We start from the raw sequence: 21,633 nt of genomic DNA, 5'->3' as shown, positions 1-21,633 counted from the left end.
TTTTTTTGCAAAAAATGAACAGAACACACAGAATCAGTTAATGTATCTATTTCAACAGCTAAGCCTAGTTTCTGGAGCTCAGGCATCTTACCATCCTGGTGTCCCTTCTGCCAATCATAGTAGCTGGCATATACTAGTCACCAAAGAAATGCCCATTGCAAAGGAGTTAAATATGACAACACCAGAGCCTGAAAATAAGATAATTCTTTAATAATCAAACTAGTAGAATCTATACCTGATGAATGAGATTAGCCATGTGTAAAAGGAGCCATCCCTAAGAGAAGGTGACTAATCATATTTGAAGTAGCCAAGTATAATCAAGGTACTGGGTATATATAATGTACAAAACTTCAGCCAAGTCAATTTTTACTGAGAAATATATGAAGAATATATTGTCAGAAGGGGATGGGCTTTCATGCAAGAAAAGGAAAGCCCTAAGAACAAAATCTTACAATGCGATGCTAGCATTATTTATAGAAGTAAAACCCTGAATCTAGCCAATATTAGTATTCTAGTCACTAGAGAGGTGTACTTTGTGGTGGGGTAGGGATAATTCAATGGAATAGTGCAGACACAGAGGAGCCTCTAATCTTCTCTAATTCCATGCTCAATAGGCAACATTTTGATGTGACTAATTCAGACAACTAGATCCACCGATGCTTGGAAGGGGTATCCTAAATAACTGACCTAAGTATTTCATTCAGTAGCAAAACTAAGCCTCACTGGCTCTGGAGTTGTCACAAAAATCTTGTGAATATGGTTAATGTGAATTAGTCACAAGACTCCTGTGTGCACTAATAAAACTAAGTTTTAAGACCTATAAAACGTAGGACCGAACAGAAGAATGATGGCCCTAGCCAAACTGTGTCCTTTTGTGGGAGTCTGTCTGCAAGGCTAGTCCCATCCCCTCAGACATCACTAAATACTTCCAACACTGGTGCCTTACCGATAAGTTACACCTTTGTACCAAACCACTTTCACTAGTTCAGGATAGGAATATTCTTCATCAAACTGTCCTTGTGAAACTGAATCACAAAAATTCCACCTGTGAAGGACAAAATACAAGCTATTAATTCTGGTTGCTCAACAAAATTACCTTTAGAAATCAACAAAATAGGGCAACTGTAACATTTATTTCTGGCTTAACTTGTTAGATCCAAGAAAAGTAAAAATTAATATAAAAGTGTATGAAGGAACTGAAAACTAATCTTATTTTTCCATGGGTTTTTTTCCTTCAGTATTTTTAACAATCTTGTTATTCAATCTCAGCACAATTACATAAATTAAGGATCCAAACAACAAATATTTCCTGCAATATCTATGCTATGCACACTGCAGATATACACCCAAAAAAGCAGACATGGTCACTGCCCTCAGGGAAGATTCCTATCAAGCAGGGATGTTAAGTAGTAAACACTGAACACAAAGAAAAGAGAATTACTGGATGCTATGGACACGTAGAAGAACCTAATCCTGTCTAGGAACCTGGGGATAACCAGCCTAAGGAAGAAAGCCTTGTGCTGGGACCAGAAGACGTGCACAAGTCAGCGAACTGAGAAAGATAAAGGAGTGCTCCTCGCAGAGGTAAGAGTAGGTGCAATGGTGAAACCAAGCTTGAACAGGCATTCTAGAGATTGTAAAAAGTCCAGTTTAGCAAGAGTAGAAAAAGCAAGGGCAAACGTGGTGAGGATCATAGACGTAGGAAGAGACCAGAAAATGGAAGGCCTGTTAAGCCATGTTTAAAGATAATGGATTTTAATCCAAAGTTAGTGGCAAGTTACTGAAAATTGTTAATTTAGAAGCCTAAATCTCTTTCAGTGTGTACTTATAATACTAGAACTTTCAATTTTAACCAAATAATCATGACCAGCCTGAAAAATCATATTTAAAATACGTATTTAAATAACAAATATGTATTGGGAGACTACCTGGGCTCAAACCCCAATTCTACAAGCACTAGCTATGTGACCCTGCTCAGATTATTTCACCTTCCTGTGTCTCAGATTCCTCAACAAAATGGGGCAATGACAGTGTTTTCCTCATGGAGCTACTATGAGAATCAAATAGCTACAGTAGAGCTGTGCCCGGCACGTAAGCGCTTTGTGTTAGCTATTACCATTATTACTCTACTACTTATGGAAGTTCATGTTACAAATCTGTAACCATGAGTTTATTCACCTCTTAGGGAGAGAAAAGATTTATATCTGGTGTTCAGAGGCTTCTCCATGTTTACCCCTTTTTTCAAAAAATTTCAATAAATAGATTTATAGTCAGCTAACCAAAGACAGGGGTAGCCTAGGTATGAAAGAAAGAACCCATGCTCATCAGCGGTTCGGAACCATGCTCCAGCTACAAGGTAACGGGCTCCACTGGGTGCAGCTGAGGCTTCTCTGTGCTCACTGCCAGAGCCCTGTGCCACTACTTACCACACTTTAACCATCTTGTCAGTGACAGTGACCTTAATAGAGTCTAAGCTCCTAAAAAGCAGGGACTATAGCTTAGACATCTCTATAGTCTCTGTGCTTAACAAAGTATATAGTGTATAGTCAGCCTTCCATAACCACTCAATGCGTGGACACAGAGTAAGACACATAAGGAACACATTGGCTAGGGAAATTCTTTACTATCAGTTATTAGCAAAGTTTTGGCTCACTGAGTGAACTTTCCTTATGAATGGTAGCAGATGATTACAAAAGAAAAAATATCTTTAGATAAAGACTGGCTCTGACAAGGGCTTTATGACAAATAAGCTGTTCTTCCATTACCTGTGCAGGTGTGGGACAGGACAGCTGAGTAACAGGGCCCTGGGAAGAACAGAAATCTCTTTTCCTCTTTCCTCTGAAATATCAGAAGTCAAAGTTTTATTCTGGGTGATGGCTGCATCAATTCTAGACACACTGCTGATTTTATCATGCAAATGCAGTGCTAAAGACAAGGGATATTTCCATTCCTCTGGACAGGAGGCCACAGGCCAGCATTGTTTCACCCACGTGTATACACACATGTGTTTTGTACCAGGCAGAGGTGGCTCGCCACTCCCTTCGGCTCCATTTACACAGCTCTTTTTCTCTAAAGGTTCCTTGGATTTCATGGTCTGATAGTAAAGTTCGTTTTCTTTATTCTTCAGTCTCTGTCTTGATAAACTTCCATATGTACAGATTTTGCCTGCTGTTTCATCTAGTTTGTCCTTTCTGGCTTGAATCTTCTTTTCTGACAATACTATAGATGAGTCTGGCTTCTGGCTTACTTTACACAAAAAATGTACTGTAAATTCAAGCTGCGATCTCGGCAGACAAAGGTATGCATGCCCATCTAATGATGATATCTTCACGGTGCCGCTCTGCATACACAGCATGCCATCATCAGTATCAGGACTGGGCCATCTGACTTCTGAGAAGTCAATGAAGATACGCTGAGTTGAGGAGACAAAGAGAGATGGGGAGTATTTTGTCAGCAGTCCAATGTTTCCACACATTCGATGCTTACATATTGTATAAGAAAGCTCTTAAAAGTTTTGTTTGTGTTTTACTATCTAGAGAGAATGAAAATGGAGAGCCAGGTATTGGTCTATATATATGGTTTTCTAAAGAATATTTGATATTAAGATTCTCTCTCTTACAGAGAGAGATGTAAAACACACACACACAAAGAATGAGAGAGAAGGGACGCCTGAGTGGCTCATTTGGTTAAGCATCTGACTTCGGCTCAGGTCATATCTCACGCTTCATGGGTTTGAGCCCGGTGTCAGGCTCTGTGCTGATAGCTCAGAGCCTGGAGCCTGGAGCCTGCTTTGGATTCTGTCTCCCTCTCTCTACCTCTCCCCTACTCATTCTCTCTCTCTCTCTCATTCTCTCTCTCTCTCTCTCTAAAAATAAATATTAAAAAAAAGAGAGAGAGAGAGAAAAGGAGTGCCTGTCAGTGGCTTGGTCAGTTAAGCATCTAACTCTCAATTTCAGCTCAGGTCATGATCTCACAGTTTGTGAGCTAGAGCCCTACAACGGGTTTGTGGAGCCTGCTTGGGATTCTCTCTCTCCCTCTCTGTCCCTCCCATGCTCACGTGTGTGCACTTTCTCTCAATCAATCAATCAATCGATCGATATTTTTTAAAAAGAATGAGAAGAAAAATAAAAAAGTTATCCTGACTATATTTAGCGTTAGACATTTTTGTTTAAAATGTTCAATGAATCAGAGATAAAAAGATTTTCAACCCTTCTCAAATGCCTACTCTGAAAAAGAATACTGAGGGAAGACCAGCACTAACTACCATGTACAAACAACACTACAAACAATACTATATTAAAAGCAATCATAACTTAAATGATTAGTATGGAACTAGTATAGAAATCACTGACAGAGCCACTCAGGTAATATGGAAACAGAATCAACCACATCTTAAGATGCTACAGGTAATAACATAACCTTTCAGAACAAGGAGGGAAAGGGAGAATGATTTATTTAATAAATGGTACTAGAGAGGACCTGGGTGGCTCAGTCAGTTAAGCGTCTGACTCTTAATTTCGGCTCAGGTCATGATCTCATGGTTCATGAGTTCAAGCCCCACTTCAGGCTCTGCTCTGACAGCACAAAGATTGCTGGGATTCTCTCTCTGCCTCTCCCCAAAGCACGCACAAGCTCCCACTTTGATTATCAGAGACCCATGCCATTCTGGTGTTATTAAATATTTTTAACATCATTCCTATTTCTTTGCACATAGTAAATCCTCAATAAATGACAGCTATCATTATTATTATTCATAAAAGTTCAGGGGCACCTGGGTGGCTCAGTTGGTTAAGTGTCCAACTTCGGCTCAGGTCATGATCTCGTGATTTGTGAGTTTGACCCCCACGTTGGGCTCTGTGCTGACAGCGCAGAGCCTGGAGCCCGCTTCAGATTCTGTGTCTACCTCTCTCTCTCTGCCCCTCCCCTGCTCAAGCTCTGTCTGTCTCTCTCTCAAAAATAAATAAACATTAAAAAAAGTTCAAAATAGAACATAAGCAAAAAAATAAAATATGTATACCTACAAATATACACATCTCTATTACACATGAACTGCACATAAACTACTGAAAACAGCCACATAATTTCTTAATTTTGACACCTCTGAGAATCAAAAAGTCATCAACCTGGAGGCGTCCGGCTGGCTCAGTCAGTAGAGCATGCAACTCTTGAGCTTGGGGTTGTGAGTTTGAGCCCTATGCTGGGTGTAGAGTTTCCTTAAATAAAAAATAAAAATAAAACATCCAGTGTTCCGGTAAATTAATTCATACCCAGATGTGAAAGGAAGAAGGCTAAAATCCTTGCTAGTAACAGAAAAATATGAATATAAAATAAAAAGTCATTAATCTGGAAAATTCTGAGTATAATCTTTGGCTACAAAGAAAAGGTCAGGAAGATGAACTATGCATCTTCTGGGTCTCAATCAGTACATAACATATCAGGGTGCCTGGGTGGCTCAGTGGTTGGGCATCCGACTCTTGATTTTGGCTCAGGTCATGGTCTCACGGTTCGTGAATTCAAGCCCTGCATCAGGCTCTGTGCTGACACATGAAGCCTGCTTGGGATTCTCTCCCTTTCTCTCTGCCCCTCTCCTACTCATGCTGTAAGTAATAAACTTTATTTAAAAAAAAAAAAAAATATATATATATATATACATATATGTAAATATAAAATATATATGGAAATATATACATATATATATATCATATCAGAACATCGTAGTCTGGTGAACAATATAGGCCTACGCATTCTATAGCAGTGTGTATTCCCAAGTGTCATGAAGAAAAAAATTAAACTACCTGTTTCTAATTACTTGTCCTCAAATATTACTTATAAAAAAGCTTTAAAAAATTACCTTTTTTCTTTCAGAAGGTATGATGCTTTCAGATAAAAAAGGGCAAGTAGCAAAAGAATTTCGAAAATTTAGGGCTCGCTGTAGTTGCTCCTACAGAAAGAAATACAAAACATAACCTTCAAAAAATGTAAAATAATTTGAAAATCAATTCAGAGTGACAGTAATCTAGAATACTAATTACTTTCCATATTCTAGCTACCTCACCAATATTCTGGTACCAAAAAGAGTTGTTTTTAAGCCATTACTTACTCGGTAAGTGCTGATAACAAAATGTGTCCTTTGACGAATTCTTTCTGGTCGTTCTAAAGGATGTGCTGAAACAGGAGGTGCCTTTTCAAATAAAAATTCAGAGCCACAAGGAGAAAGCTGTAGTCTGGAACCATCAGCATATTGCACTTGCACGGAATCATCTTCATAAAGTACCATTTGCACTTCAGCTGCCATTACTATGACTACGGATAAAATGTCCTTCCAAGGAGAAGACTGAATAGGAAACAGGGTAGCACAAATTGTTCCCTTAATGTACAAAAGTTCTATCATAAAAAGTGAATGCCTTTTCTAAGAACATAAACAAAACATATTTTCGTTGCATTTATTTTTTGGGGGGGGGGGAAGTGATTACTTTACTACATACTTTTAAATGATCTGAAATTAACAAACTTAACAGAATGCCTTACCCCCTAGAGCTTTACTCCAGGGTGGGAAGATAACCTAGAGGGAGAAGAAAGCCCACCTAGTTATAACTGCCTTTACAATTTCAATAGCTTTAGTTCTCCTGAAGCTTAAATTCTGTAAATTCTATGCTCAGTAACTAATTTCAAATAAAAGGAAATTCCACCTTTGCATAAGAATACAGCAAATCATTTGTAATGCATGCAAAAGGCAGGCCAAAATTATCAGGCCTAAGAAAAAAGAGTACTGAAAAAGAAATCCCAATACCTGGATTTTTGTCCCTAGTCTGACATTAAAGAAGAAGTTCCATGTCACTACTGAGCAAGTTAATTAATCATAGAGTGTCTTAGACTCATTCTTACTTCACTGAATTCAATTTCTTTTTCCCTACCTTTAGAATGTGTCATCACCTATGCTTTCCATATAGGGATGACTGAAGGGGAATTAGAGGGTTGGGTTCCATTCATACTCTACAATTTACTAGACTAGTTAAATGCCTCAAGTTGTCTGTTTCCCTTATTTGTAACATGAGGGACAGTAACAGGATTGTTGCAAGGATTAAACAAGGGAACACATTTGCCAATCCCAGTATTGCAATGTCGAGTTCAATAAATCTTATGATTCCTTTCTAACACCAACCCCATCCTCTCTGACACTTACCCACCTCCCTCTAGGACATCATCCTTTTTAAGACTTTCCTTTCTAAACACTAACCTAACCCCTTCTAGAACATTATCTTTTGCCACTCAGGTGATCAACTTTCACCTGACAGAAAAAAGTAACGTTCCTCAGTTTATCTTTTTCCTACCAAAAAACTTCTCAAGTAAAGTATCCACTCATTATCTACTTTCACTCCCATCCATCTTCAATCCATTGCAATCCAGTTTCCTTCCACCTTCGTGCTGGAATTGTTGCACTGATTCAGAACTGTCACCGATGTCTCCCTGCACCCAGTAACTTCAGTCTTCATCCTACTAAACTGGTCACTGTGATAGTGTTATCTACCTTTCTCTGCACCGAATTGTGTTCCTCTGCCTTTTTACTTTTTTAAAAAAAGCGGGAGTGGGGGGGAGTGCCATGGTTTACCCCACCACATCTACCTGTTTTTGATTTTTTTAAGTAGGCTCCCAACCTGACGTGGGGCTTGAACTCATGATCCTGAGGTCAAGAGTCACATGCTCTACTGACTGAGGCAACCAGGCACCCCTACCTCTGTTCTTAATCATTCCTTTTCACCATTCTCTTAAATCAAGGATTTAAGACCTGACCTCAGTCCCCATTTCATCTCTTCTTACTATATACACCCGTGTTGCTTTTACATCCACCCTTGGTTTTTAAAAGAGTCTTGGGGCGCCTGGGTGGCTCAGTCGGTTAAGCATCTGACTTCGGCTCAGGTCATGATCTCGCGGTCCATGAGTTCGAGCCCCGCGTCGGGCTCTGTGCTGACAGCTCAGAGCCTGGAGCCTGTTTCAGATTCTGTGTCTCCCTCTCTCTCTGACCCTCCCCCATTCATGCTCTGTCTCTCTCCGTCTCAAAAATAAATAAACGTTAAAAAAAATTTTTTTTAAAGAGTCTTACCCCCTTTCAATGTATGTAATCGGCTACATATGACTGGCATATAATCTTCTGTAGAATATGTCAGAATATAAGTAATCATTAAACCATATGGTCTCTCCTGAGGAGAGCCACACAATTTTATTTCTTCTCTCTAGAGAACTTCCAAATCCACCAGATCCCTCCCAGTGCTTACAGCTGCCTGATAGACCTCTCTTCATGTTCCACTCAATCCACATGACTAAATTAATCAAACTCAATCCACATGACCAAAATGGAACATAATCACGCCCATCAAAGCAACTTCTGCAACGTCCCCTAATTTCACTTTCATTCTTACCTCCCTCAAGTCCAGGCTACATACAATAACCACAGAGATCTTTTAAAATAAAAATGAGATCTATCACATGCTGGCTCACAATCTACCATTCTGCACTTACATGACATTCCTAACCATGGCCTATAACAGCCACATAATGTGGCCCCATCTTCCTCTCCAAATGTCATCTCATAACTCTCTCCTTGCTCAGGACACTTTAGCTACACTGGCCTTTTTAATGTTTTTAAAACAGGATGTTTCCTATATCAGAACCTTTGCACTGTTTTCGGCTTAGCCTGTCCTTCCCCTGGCTTATCACATGGCTGTCTCTTTGTCTTTTAAGCTTAAATATCACTTCCTCAAAGGCCTGACTTTATTGTTCCCAGTCATCTCCCAATCACTTTTTATCCATTTCATCTTTCTTACTCATAGCATCTATCACTATCAAAACTGATTCTATTCATTTGATCGCTTTTTGACTTTGCCCACCAGGGTATAAACTCAATCAAACCAGGCCTCATCTGTCTTACTCACCATTGTATCCCTGGCATTTAAAACAATAGTTGGCAAATACTAAGGGTGCAATAAATATTTATTTAATGACGAAAGAATAAGCAAGTGAATTTCAAAATTCTTGTTCCTCCTGAATTTGCAATTTAAGTTAATGGCGTCTCAATGTTAGCAATATTTCTCTCCACAGCCCTGTAACATGTCTTGTTGATTTGGTAGGTTTCTTTTATGAACCCGGCTCCTTTTCCATTTCAGTTCATCAACTTTCCCCTTCATTTCTGCAACTATCTGGGACCTTCTTCCAGTTTCTTCCCTCTCCAATCCATTTCCAGTATTGCTGTTATAGGAAACTTTCCACTATCCAGACCATACCAAACATTTTACAACACTTGATTACATACTTGTTCGTTTAGTGAGCAATATTCATAACAATACATGTATTTATACTGCATATATGTAAACATATATATAGAAATACAGTTAATACATATAAATAGAAATATATATCTCAGATGTCTACTTGCTATTTCAGAAAAAAATAGAAATATATGTGTGTGTGTATATATACATATATATATACATATCTATCTCAGATGCTATTTCAGAAAAAAATAAAAATTGCCGAATGGGAAAAGATCTCTATGTTTGGCCAAGTTTTTAATTAAAAAAAAAAAGTTAGAGATATAGTTGTTATTTACTTAAATAACAAGCATACACAAGAAACAGTGGAATATTTAAAGTTCCCAGCCTATCATAAAAAAACATAATCCGGCTCCAACCCACATTTCAGCTTCATCTTTACCGTCTTATTCCTGTTTGTTTTCACCACCCACTACATTACGTCACAGTATATTTAACAATCTCCGTACGTGACAAGTCTGTACTTGACGTCAATTGGACCTCATTTTTCAAAATGGCAATATGTAGTTACAGAAAAAGCCTCACCAAAACAACCACCAACGTCTTGGGACTCAACACGGCAATTCTGAGATGAAAAGTCGCGGAAATAAGGCCAATCAACGGCCCCTGTGCTTTAATTTGCCAATGCTTGAAGTCTGCCCACGACTGCTTCTCGATGGATATTTCATGAATCTGACAAATTACCAACAAGTTATGTTTCTTGATGAGAGAAAACAGTGACAAGCGCAGAGGAATAAGGCCACAGGGAGAATATTTTTAGCCGAGACGTTCGTCGAGTCAGTAGCGGGAGAGAAGCTGAAACGCCAACCACCTCCCCGCAAAATAAACACAGGAAATCAGCAGTTCAAATCTTCCCTCAACCCGCGGAAGCGTCTTTCCTCTCCAAAAGACCGGAAGTCCCGCCCAAGCACGCCCTCTGTTCCGGGGGCCAATCCGTCGAGCGCCCAGCAAAGGACGGGACCGGAAGTAGGGGAGGTGGGCTTTCCCAGTCCTGAATGTGGTTGCTTCCTCTTTGATCTTTACTTCCGATACTCAAAGGTTGGTACCCGCCCCACCTGGTTGTGACTCCTCCCGTGAGGACCAGCATCTGATAGCTCAGCCAAGAGCTAACCACATGGGTGGATTTTAGTGGACTAACGCTTATTTAATCTAAACAAAAATGATACCTTAATAAAGCTGTAAAAAACAAAAAACAAAACCGAAAAAACTTGGGTCAAAGAGACCTCTTCTTTTTCTAATTTGGTGTCAGAAAATATCTTTCAACTATGTATCTGCGCTTTTTTCCTAAGTAGCAAGTAGATGTGTCCGATAAATTTATTGTCATTAAGTATTTATGGAGAACCTACTATGTGCTGGGCACCTTAGAAATAAGGCAGGGAGTGAGACCCAGGGTAGAAGATGAGGACTGGAGATGAACTGGAAAGAAAGGAGTAGACAGTAATTTGATCACAGTTGTAGTAAGTGTTCCTAAAATAGAATACAGAGGTCTGTGAGAGCATGTAATGGACAGACCTGAAGCTGAGGAAGTATTTCCAGTGAAATCCAAAGGGTAGGTAGGTTTAGCCAGGTACTGTGGGGGTGAAACTGTTTCAAACAGAGGTAACACAGGGCCCTGAGGTCCAAAGGAAAGATCTTGACCCTTAAAAAGCTAGTTTGGTTTAAGAACGGTTATAGAGAGAGGCTTTTAGGGGAGAGAAAGCCTGAAGGGGGTGATAGAGATAAGTAAGGGCTAGATCATTATGGTTTCATGAATTATGGATTCTATCTTAAAGGCAATGGTAGGGGTGCCTGAATGCCTTAGTTAAGGGTCCGACTCTTATGGTTTGTGATTTGAGCCCCAAGTCTGACTCTGCACTGGCAGTGTGGGGCCTGCTTGGGATTCTCTCTCTCCCTCTCAGAAATAGACATTAAAAAAAAAAAAAGGCAATGGTAAACTATTACAAGGGCTTTAAGCAAAAGTGGCAACAGCAAGGAATGGGGAGAAATCTAACTCCTTACATTCATCTCCATTTTTGAAAGTCTGATAAGCAAATTGACTTCAAGCTTATGTAAAGTATAATAAGGGGATCTTCAGATGCCATGTTTTCATTGACCAGTAACATCAATTTGTATCACACAGTATTTAGGTCCTATCCTGTTCCCACCTTTTTTCCCCTCTAATGACTAAGAACCTCCTATTTGTTAACCATCTACTACAAGGGGGTTTTATGATGCTATTTGTACTTTAGAAAGATACCTGGAACAGCTGGGTAGAGAATGGATTGTAGGATGTAGGAACAGATGTGGGGAGCCCAATAGTCTGAAAAAGCAACAGGAGAGATGGCATTTGACTCAAGATTAGACCTGAGTCTGGAGAGCACAGCTCCAAGAAATACTTAGATCAATTCTATAGTCTTGGGGATGACTGAACAGGCATTGAAAACAGTTCCAGCAGTTCTGTTGGAGCAAGTGGATAGGTAGCAGTGCCATCAGTAAGAGGGATGCAAGAAAACAAAGTTTAGGGAATAGCATGACTTAAAGTTTGTGAGTCGTCCTAGTGGAAATGGCAAGTTAGCAAAACGTGTAGAAACAAACCAATCCGGAAGTCAGTGTTGATAGCTGCTAACTGAAGCTTTAGGAGAGGATTAAATAGCCCACAGATACAGTGACAGAAGAAAATGTTTAGGAGTGGGCTTTGAGGAACACCAATACTCAATAGATTAGCTAAGGGAAGAGAATCCCACAAACACTGGGGAACCACATAAAGCCAGAAAGGCTATTCTATTCCAGGTGCCTAGAGGTTGTCAATTTTGGTGTCACTTGTGTCAGATATTGCCTAGAGAACAAGCTAAAGAATCAAGTATCTACTTGATTTAGTGGCATAAATGTAATCAGCAAGGGCTGTTGTACGTAGTGGCAGCAGAAGCTATGTGTTTGAAGGGCAAATAGGAAGTAGAAGAAAATGGGATTTGTGAAAAATCTCACTAGAAAGCATAGAACTGTAGCTGGGAGAGAAATGTTAAGGGCCAGATTTCTCTCAAGAAGAATGACATGTTTGACAGCTCATACAAAGAGGTTAAAAAAAAGAAAAAATACAGACTAAGTAACAAGAGAGTTCATGAGTCAGAGGGCACAGGTTTTGGGCACACGTGGAATACTTGGCCTTTAAGAGGAGGGATACATCCTGTACAAGAGGAAAAATGAAGTGAACGCAGATGCATTTGTATACATCTGCCCAATTTCTTCTGTGAAGCAAGTCCTTAGGGGATGAGGAGCAAATAGAGTGGAGAGTTTGAGATAAACAAGGTAATAAACACAGATCGCTGGCAGTGCTGACAGCCTAGGTGGCGATTATGAATTTACACTGGCACTAACCTACCAGAAAACATGGTCTCCAGCTGCCTGGGTGAAGCAGGTCCATCCAGGGTTGGTGCTTTGCCAGGCTGACAACACAGTAGCAGTATACGTGACCTCAAATCATTTACGTATACCAAAGTCTAGTCAGCCAAAGATCACCAGGCTCAAGCCAGCAGGCTATTAAAATAGGGACTTGTAAGCAAGGGAGCAAACTCCAGAGAAAAAACAAACGGCGTGCTACACCAGGGGGAAGAGGGCACCGACTGGTAAGATGTGGACTCCTGCTGAAGGATTCTGGCAAGTTCTGAGGGAAGGGATACTGGTTCTGTGTTGGATGTTGTTTCTGAAGCAGGATTAGAAGCAGGGATTAATTAGGGATGTGGTGCTGTCATGAGGGGAGGACTATTTAGCAATTGGGTATCCCCAGGAATAGAAGGGTGGGATAGCAAAGCAGGTCTGAAGACAGCATTGGTAACAAAGCAGTGGCCATGCAAAGGGTCACGGTGGCAGTTAAAATTGCATGACTTTGGGGAAAATGTGTCCTGTTAACTTTGCAGCTGGCTTTATCTGTGTCTGTCCTCCCAGACTGATTAACAGCAAGGGTACTTTTATTTCAGTGAGCAGATTTTCAGTCCTGAACAACTTTTTACTCTTTCATACCAAGTATCATCTTCTCTTGCTAAGTGTGATTTTTTTTCTTAAATGAGAACCTCCTCCATATCCACCTGTCCTATAGTTCATGAAATACCTAGTCATTGAATTGCCCCTTTCTGACCATATCCAATCTAGAGTGAAACTCCAGTTTCTTAGGCCCTCTCCCAAATTATTCAACCAAAGCCCAAACCCCATGATGGGTTCTAAACACTCTCTCACCGACACACCCTACAGTTCCCCTTGGTGTGTATTCTGCTTTACTGCAAAAGTACTAAATCCAACCTGTTCAGATACATGTGTGTTCCTGGTAGTCTTTGGCTGGAAGGGCACTGAAAACAAAGACATAAGGTCAGAGTTGACGACACAAGAGCCAGATTTTGCTGGTACAAACCAATACTTGTGCTTTGTTACCAGAACAGAAGCCTAGGACATTCATTAGCACTTTTGTGTCCTTGCTCACTGGAGACCTATAAGATCTTAGGACCCATATTTCTGTTGAAGATACAGCAATTCTAAAGGCCAACAATTACAGCGCTGGCCATCTCTTCATGATATACTGTTGCAGTTTAAAACATGTCCGCACATTTCTTAATGGCCTCCTATCTGATATGGCTTTAATGACTCACTTAGAACCAAGACTGTAATGGAAAAAATGCTCTGTGCACCTTCCAGATGCAGCTTCTTCCTAGGTCTTCTACAATGCCCCCTCTCAAAATCCAGCTGCCATGTTTGTGAAAAGTCCAGGCCACATGGACAGGCCATGTGTAGATGGGTCTGGCCAAGTGATATCTTCAACTCATCTCAGCCCAGTCATCAGCCATGTGAGTGAAGAAGACTCAAGATGATTACAGCCCCCGGCTGTTGGAACTGCCTCCAGCCCTTAGTTTTCCTGGTTGAGGCCTCAAACATTGCAGAATAGAAAACAAACAAACAAAACACAAACCCACAACTATCCCTATTGTGCACCATCCAAATCGCTGAACCAAAGAACTCACGAGAATAAGATGCTTATTGTTTGAAGACACTAAGTTTGGGTGGTTTTTTAGGCAGCACTAGTTAACTGGAACACACTGGAACTGAACCAGGGCCTATTGGTACCTGTTGAGTATAGCAGTGGTGAGTGACAATGAGCTAGTGGACAAAGCTGGACGGTTATTCACAGAGCAACTGCTAGAAGTTTATAGCATACTCAGCTATGATGTACTTGGTCCCTGGTCTAATGTACTGCCCCTTCCCTACACCCTTTTCCCCACCCCCAAGATTTACACTGAGCACAGTCCTTGGAGAACTGCAGATGAAGGTAATTATCTACCATGTCACAGGAGCCATTCTGAAAAAGAGAATCCTACTACAAGTTCCAAAAACCCCAACTATGTATATGCTTCCCTTTTACAATAAGGAATCTAAAAGGTATTTTACATTTGTTAATTTTCCCAAGTAGACTTGTTATTGAACTAAATAACACACACACTGAACAGAATATCTCCTCTCCTAGTATAGTTTGATTTCAAACCCTTTTACAATGTCACATAAAAGTTCAACAGATATTCTGTAATATCAGGATATCACTCCAAAAACTTAGAGGAAACAAAACTATTTAAATTTTATTTTCAAAGTCTAATTTTAATCCAGACTGAACAAACAAGCAGAAAAGTGAGAAACCTAACTGTATTAGCAGACACAGATGTACCAAATGTAAAACAGTGGGTTATTAACAGAACTATTTACATGCATTATTTACAAGCAATCCTTTTGTACAGAAGTTTTACTTTTATAGTTAGTTGGAAAAAGACTTGACGTTAGGTAAAAATATTTTTAAATAGGGCTGAGGTGGTACTACATTATAGTAAAAGTATTAGAAAAGTGATCCTCAAGGTGTATCAATTATAAAGCAGATGAAAACCTGAATGACAAAGATCTAGTAAAATTCTCTAGTAAAAAAGTCAATGCAACTCATGCTACAAAATAAAAATGAAAGCCATATAAATAAAGCAGAATGTTGTTGGCTTTAGGGCAATGAAGTTAGAAAACAAAAAACAACAACAACAAAAAAACTCAATTCTAGAATCACAATAAATGCTCAATGAAGAATCCTGGTTGTTTAGTTGGGAGTTTTAAGTTTTTGTGGTTTTTTTTTTTTGACATTTTAAAAGCCCTTGGTATCAAACAGCACTTGGATATGTATATCGCTTAATGATATATTCTAAGACTTTAGTGCTAAAGATTTTCATGGTTGTGATTCATATCTGAAACCCATTCATTGACACCATGTAAAACTAAATGAAAGCTATATACTCATCTAAAAAAGGATGCTACATTTTGCAATAATATGTATTTCCAGCCTAAAACTTTTTCCCTCAAGAAAAGTAGAATTTAAAGGATAAGCTTCTAACCAACTAGCAAAATTTACTTTCAACATTTCATTTATTTCAAAATCGATTTTATTGCAGCCAAAACAGTGGAATTAACTGTACATAATAAACTATTATATATATATACACATTTTAAGTTATAGGGAATAAAGTTTATTTTGGCAGATAGTGTTAAACAAAATTAAAGTTGCATACATTAGTAACATAACTCAACATCCTTAATTTGGTATAAGTGTGACACATTTTCCTGCTTTCCTGTGTTCTGCTAAATCACCATAACCTAAACTGCTTTATAAAACTGATATGTTGAAATTTAGCTTTACTGTTTTCGCTTACGCTCTGATTCCAAACAAAACTTTTCATAAGCTTCTTCTATCTCTGGGTCCATCTCATCATCAATATCATCCAAGTATCTATGAAAGAAGTAAAGATGATTCATAAGTTTAATGTTTTTCAATTCAGAAATATCTAAAATGCTAAACCACACACACACACACACACACACAAAGTATGGTACTGTAACTATCTTAGACTGTTAGAGAATGCATGTACTTTCCTGAATCACATATATGTCAGCCCTTAGACAACTAAATGCCTTATCTGGGAAATTCAATTTTACACCAGATTCTGAGTCTCTTGTGTTTGAAGTTAAGCTTCTGTCATACTTTTAGACATAAATTAAAACTTAAAAATTTAACCTAAGTAATCTCTACACCCCAATTTTACACCGGATTCTGAGTCTCTTGTGTTTGAAGGTAAGCTTCTGTCATACTTTTAGACATAAATTAAAACTTAAAAATTTAACCTAAGTAATCTCTACACCCCAAGTGGTGCTCGAACTCACAACCCTGAGATCAAGAGTCTCATGCACTACTGACTGAGCCAGGCAGGCACTGTGACACATGTTAAATTCTTAACCTAACCTAAAAGTTAATTTAAATGCTTGAACTATAAATTTGGGGGCTCAAGATTAGCATTTTCATAAATTTATCTTATTAACAATCACACTATAATTAGAACATAATTTCAGATGTACCATTTACCTCTAATGATACATTTTATGTCTACTTATCAGAATGGTATTCCTGAAATAATTTAGTCACATTCCCATTTATTTGGAATCACTTTCATAATAAGCTACTTTCGAGATCATCTATCTCAGAATTTTTTCAACTATTAGGTAGTTTAAAATGATGGAAAACAAAGCTTTCCATGGTTAAGTATGGGTGGAAAGTTTAAAGTGATTATTGATTTAATAATATACATTCTTACTGAAAACCCACAGCCATCTTAAAAAGACAGGTACTACTATCATTTCCGTATTTCTCATCTCCATTTTTTTTTTTTTTTTAAAGTAATCTCTATGCTCAATGTGGGGCTTGAACTCACAACCTCGAGATCAAGAGTCACATGTTCTATGGACTCAGCAGCCAGGCACCCTTACCATCTCCATTTTAGAGATAAAAGAAAAAAGACTTTGGGAGGTTAAGTAAACACGGTAAGATTTGGGTAAGTGTGTGGCACAGCCAGAAATCTTTTCCCTTTTCTATACTTTTCCTCTACAATAACATGCTATCTATGTGTCTCCCCACCTCGCAAAAACCCCTTGCACTACATGTGTGACGAAACTATCTTGCCAGTTCTATCAACTTTTTCATTTTGTTCCTCCATTTCCAGTACAAGGCCATGTGCTGAAATGGCCACCAGTGTGTTAGTGTCAGAGCATGTAATACTGACCAAGCAAAACTTCACAGGATAACCTGAAATTCAAGGCCAAGAACAATTTGAACTTACAGTGGTATACCCAGCAGGGGTGAACCTTCTTAACGGTTTTGGAGTCCTTACATCCCTGCTATTATTTTTTTTTAATGAACTAGTATGTAAAAGTATGGTAATATTAGAAGATCTCAAATGGACTTAAGATTTCACTAGATAGCAGAGAAAATAAAGGTGGTTCACTTTAAAACCTACAGCACACATGAGAGAGGAGATAAGAAAAATTAAGTCAGATTTAGTTCATTCATTCCTCCACTTAGGAAGAGAACCTGAGTAACTTGTCCAAATTCATATAAACTATTAAGAGCTAGAACTAAACCTCTCAAGTTCTTGGTTCTTCTGTAACCAAACACAATGCAATCTGATGGTAAGGGTGTGACAAAAGTTTCTTTTATTACAAATAATAGCAGGGAGAGAGATGGAGATATGTGAATATCTCACACCTTCCCTTTAGTCCAAACACTATTATGTCATTATCGGTGTTCTCCTTAATCTTAATTTATCCTTTAACAGCTGAGATCTGAGCTTTTTACTGTGTGCCAGGAGGTGGTTCTAGGTTTCTCAGTCCTCAAAAGTCAAAGAGGGGTCTGCTATCCCTACTTTACAGATGAAGAAACAGGCATAGAACCTGCCCAAGATCTTACAGTATTCGAGCTGAACTAATCTACTTTATAAAACTACGCTTGAGTATACTACTATTTTAAGTTTTTCCCCTTCAGATATATATAACGTTTCAGAATTGTAGTTTATGTGTTCTAATAGGATTTCTTGAAAGTTTTTGGTAGACAAGTAGTATGTACATATCACTGTGACACCATCAAATCACAACGTGCATTCTTCATCTACCTTCTTCTAACCTAAACATCTACAAACTGTAGCCATAGAAACATCACAAAGAAAGCAGAAAAAAAGAGAACTTACGGATCACCAGCCCCTGATAAATCTGTCCCATTTTCTTCATAATCTGGAAAAAAATCTTCTCTTTCAAGTAACTCTTGATATTTCTCTTGGTAATCTGTAAAAAGTTTTTTTTAGTTAAATGCTGACAAAAGTCAAAAAAGGCCAGTTTTCCTTAAAAATTGTTTTTAATATTAGGAGTTTTAAGTAGATCCAAGGCTTAAACAGGAGTGAGCTACCAATCACATTTTATTAGCTTTTTACAAAATTTACATTCTAATTGGCTTGCTTTTGCTACCTGCATGCCCACAGAGCTTAGTTATAATGTTCGTCTAACTACATCTTGCAAATCAAAGTCACCGTGAATATACCAGAGTACAGGTCACAGCCAAGGTGTATGCTGCTTATATTCTCTGCTGCTTCATTCCAGAAGACAAAATACCAGCTACGTAACTTGTTGGGAAAGTACATGTTCTTCCAAACCTCTTTCACAAGGAAGGATTTCAATCAAATAGCCTGGCCTCTGGGTCCCCTTACTTTTCCCCAAGTAAAGTGAGCTAGGTGGCTAGCAGCTAACAGCCACTGGCCCATGTTTCTCAATCAGATTAGCTAACCTAGCAAAGGTTCTGAGCACAGGGGATTTTCTTTTCTTCCCTCTCCTTAGAGACAGCTGGAAGGTAGCTACTTGATAAATGTTTCAACTATACTAACTTTCCCTTGGTTGGGTGCTTCCAAGGCAATACAGGTAGTATTATAGCTCCCCATAGGCCAACTTCTTACACAGAGTTACTACGTGTCTTTTAAGAGTAGCATGTTCATACTGAGTACCTCTCTGAATGAGAAAAAGATCAGTGTGTATTCAAACTAGTTACCTTAAACAGATACCTCATATTTCAACAGGATAATTACATTAGAACTTATTTTTCCAATTGCCAGTCTCTAGAAAACTAATTCCAGCTTAAAGAGTTGGGGATATTTTGACATCTGGTTTTGGCAATTTAGAGACAAATTTAACTATAAAATCTTCCTGCAACAGATCCTTGAGGTAATAGAGAAGACAAACATTCTTTGACATGTACAGAGGGGGTTCATAAAAAAGCAAACCAAGTCACCAAAAAACAAACAAGAAGATACCTGAAAACCATACCTCCCTACTGCAGCCAGGAGGCTGTAGACCACACGCTCTCAGCCACAAAGGGGACTGGACTGAAAAACCCACAGAAGGTCAGAAAGCAAGGTCCTGGGTCTATGTGAAACAGGGACATGGAATTCATGCCCATGCCCACCTCTCCGAGCACAAATCCAGCACCCTCCAAGGGCGGATATCCCAAGCAAAAGGTAGACCAAGAAAAAATAAAATGCGAGACACTCTGGTGGCAAAGACGGATAACAAAGAAACTTGCCGGTCTCTTCTTGGGTTTGGAGTACGGACAAAAGTACCCTGAAGAAACTGGTCCCTTAGAGAATTTTGAACAATGGGCCTGCACCTCAAATTTCTACTACCCACATGAAAAACCCCTATGACAAGAGGTGTCCCTTGCGCAATTTTTACTTTTGTAATTACACTTTTCTGTAAATTTGAAATCATTTCCAAAAAATGTTTTAAGATCATTAAATATCAGATTGCAATAAAAAAGATCAAAATAAAAAAATCTGTGTGATAAAAAAATAACAGGATTAGAATTAAATGACAAAATGTGAAAAATAAGCAGGTTTAGAAGGACAAAAAACAAAAAAAAAGGACTTGAAAATCTAAAGATCACGAGACTTAAGCAAATGAGACAAAGATGAAGAACAAAGAACCAAATGGTTCAAGGTAACTTTGAAGAATAAGGAAGAAAGAAAAATCATCTTACCAGACATGGCAAGATTTACAGTGAAGTAGTAATTACGACTGTGGTATTGGTGTTGAGACAAAAGATCCACATGCATGGACACAGGAATGATACAAGTCTACAGAGGAGGCACACATCAGAGGGACATTGTAACTAGCACAGGATGGAAGACTCAACACCTGTTGCTGAGACAAGATAATATGGAAGAGATATTTAATTTCCACTATATCCATCATATAAAAATTAGCCAGACGGGTTAAAGAAAGACCTAAATATAAAAAAGCAAGAAAGACTTGAAGAAAATGGAATTTGATAGTAATTCGGAAACTTTCTTAGCCACAGGGAACAGGAACAAGACAGCTATGTTTACATCAAAACTCAAAGCTTCTATATGACAAGGCAAACATAATGGAAAGACAGCACATACAGGTAGAAGCTAAGAGTCACTTTGTAAGCTATGGAATGAATGAATTATCAGGTAAGACAGACTGGTGATCCAACAAAACACAAACAGGCAATTCGCAAAAGGAAAAAAATCAATAGAAACATGGAAAGAAACTCATTATCGCTAGTAAGGAAATAAAAGTTCACGATTTTGCACGATCTAACTGACAATAATTAGGTCCGCTAATAAGTGAGAAACAGGAACCTACACATCTTGTTGAGGGAATACTAAGTGGTGTCATACAGGAAAGCAGGTTAGCAACATTCAGTGAAGCTGAAGACGCACATAACTTACAATGCAGCGACTGTACCTCTTTACCCCAAAGAAACTCCTGCATGTGCACAAGGACTACTTAATAAGGTTTGTATAGTGTAATCTGTAATAACAAGTAGCCACCCTTAAGTAGGGACCTAGAACCTGTGGTTTACTCTGCACGCAGAAGTATTTGGCGTTTAAAATGAACTAAAGCTACATATACCTCAACATGGATAAATACTAAAAATACTAAATAAAAAAATAAGTTGCAAGAGATGTACACAATAAGATACCATTTACATCAATGCTTTGTGCGAAAACACACCGTTTACAGACATATCAAGTAAAAAGACCTCACCATGACTTCCAACTTCAGGATGGTAACTACCTCTGGGAGGGAAGCAGTGGAAGGACTGGCTTTGGGAGGTAGGGATGGGGTTACAGAACAAAATGGTTTACTAGTCACCGGTAAGGTTTCACTTCCTTAAGAACACCCAAAGTGTATATTAATATGGCAAAATGACATTGGTTTAAACTTGACAGTGAATAAATCAGTTTTTCTGTGGTTTTTAGGGCTTTTGAATGTTTCATAATTTACATTTTTTTAATTGTTTATTTTTGAGAAAGAGAGACAACACAAGCAGGAGAGGGGCAGAGAGAGAGGCAGAGGGGTGGCCAGGGGGGAAGAGGGGCGCAGAGAGAGGCAGAGAGAGGCAGAGAGAGGCAGAGAGAGAGAG

At 38.8% G+C, this 21,633-nt stretch overlaps 2 protein-coding genes across 8 annotated transcripts in view; both read right to left on the bottom strand.

The window, feature by feature from the left end:
- The window catches only part of CA1H5orf34 (chromosome A1 C5orf34 homolog), a 36,650-nt gene extending 21,067 nt beyond the window's left edge, over nt 1–15,583 (bottom strand). For 2 of the 4 annotated variants that reach the window (XM_053200866.1, XM_015063315.3), the window contains exons 1-5: nt 9,852–15,583; nt 6,101–6,334; nt 5,852–5,941; nt 2,766–3,412; nt 947–1,045 (exon numbers count right to left, since the gene is read on the bottom strand). In XM_053200866.1, the coding sequence (XP_053056841.1) occupies nt 947–1,045; nt 2,766–3,412; nt 5,852–5,941; nt 6,101–6,295 (1,031 nt within the window). In that variant the 5' untranslated portion in view covers nt 6,296–6,334; nt 9,852–15,583. Of the gene's footprint in view, nt 1–946; nt 1,046–2,765; nt 3,413–5,851; nt 5,942–6,100; nt 6,335–9,689 lie in introns of all 4 variants that reach the window. The other 2 variants (XM_015063316.3, XM_015063314.3) reach the window with 2 other exon arrangements.
- A 151-nt stretch (nt 15,584–15,734) lies between these two features.
- Nucleotides 15,735–21,633, bottom strand: part of PAIP1 (poly(A) binding protein interacting protein 1) — a 30,967-nt gene continuing 25,068 nt past the window's right edge. For all 4 annotated transcript variants that reach the window (XM_053200887.1, XM_015063319.3, XM_027076285.2 and 1 more), the window contains exons 10-11: nt 18,386–18,479; nt 15,735–16,101 (exon numbers count right to left, since the gene is read on the bottom strand). In XM_053200887.1, the coding sequence (XP_053056862.1) occupies nt 16,008–16,101; nt 18,386–18,479 (188 nt within the window). In that variant the 3' untranslated portion in view covers nt 15,735–16,007. The remainder of the gene's footprint in view (nt 16,102–18,385; nt 18,480–21,633) is intronic.

The sequence above is a fragment of the Acinonyx jubatus genome, chromosome A1 (genome assembly GCF_027475565.1).
Source record: "Acinonyx jubatus isolate Ajub_Pintada_27869175 chromosome A1, VMU_Ajub_asm_v1.0, whole genome shotgun sequence".
NCBI classification, from domain to species: domain Eukaryota; kingdom Metazoa; phylum Chordata; class Mammalia; order Carnivora; family Felidae; genus Acinonyx; species Acinonyx jubatus.
This window is presented reverse-complemented; position numbering and strand designations above follow the sequence as displayed.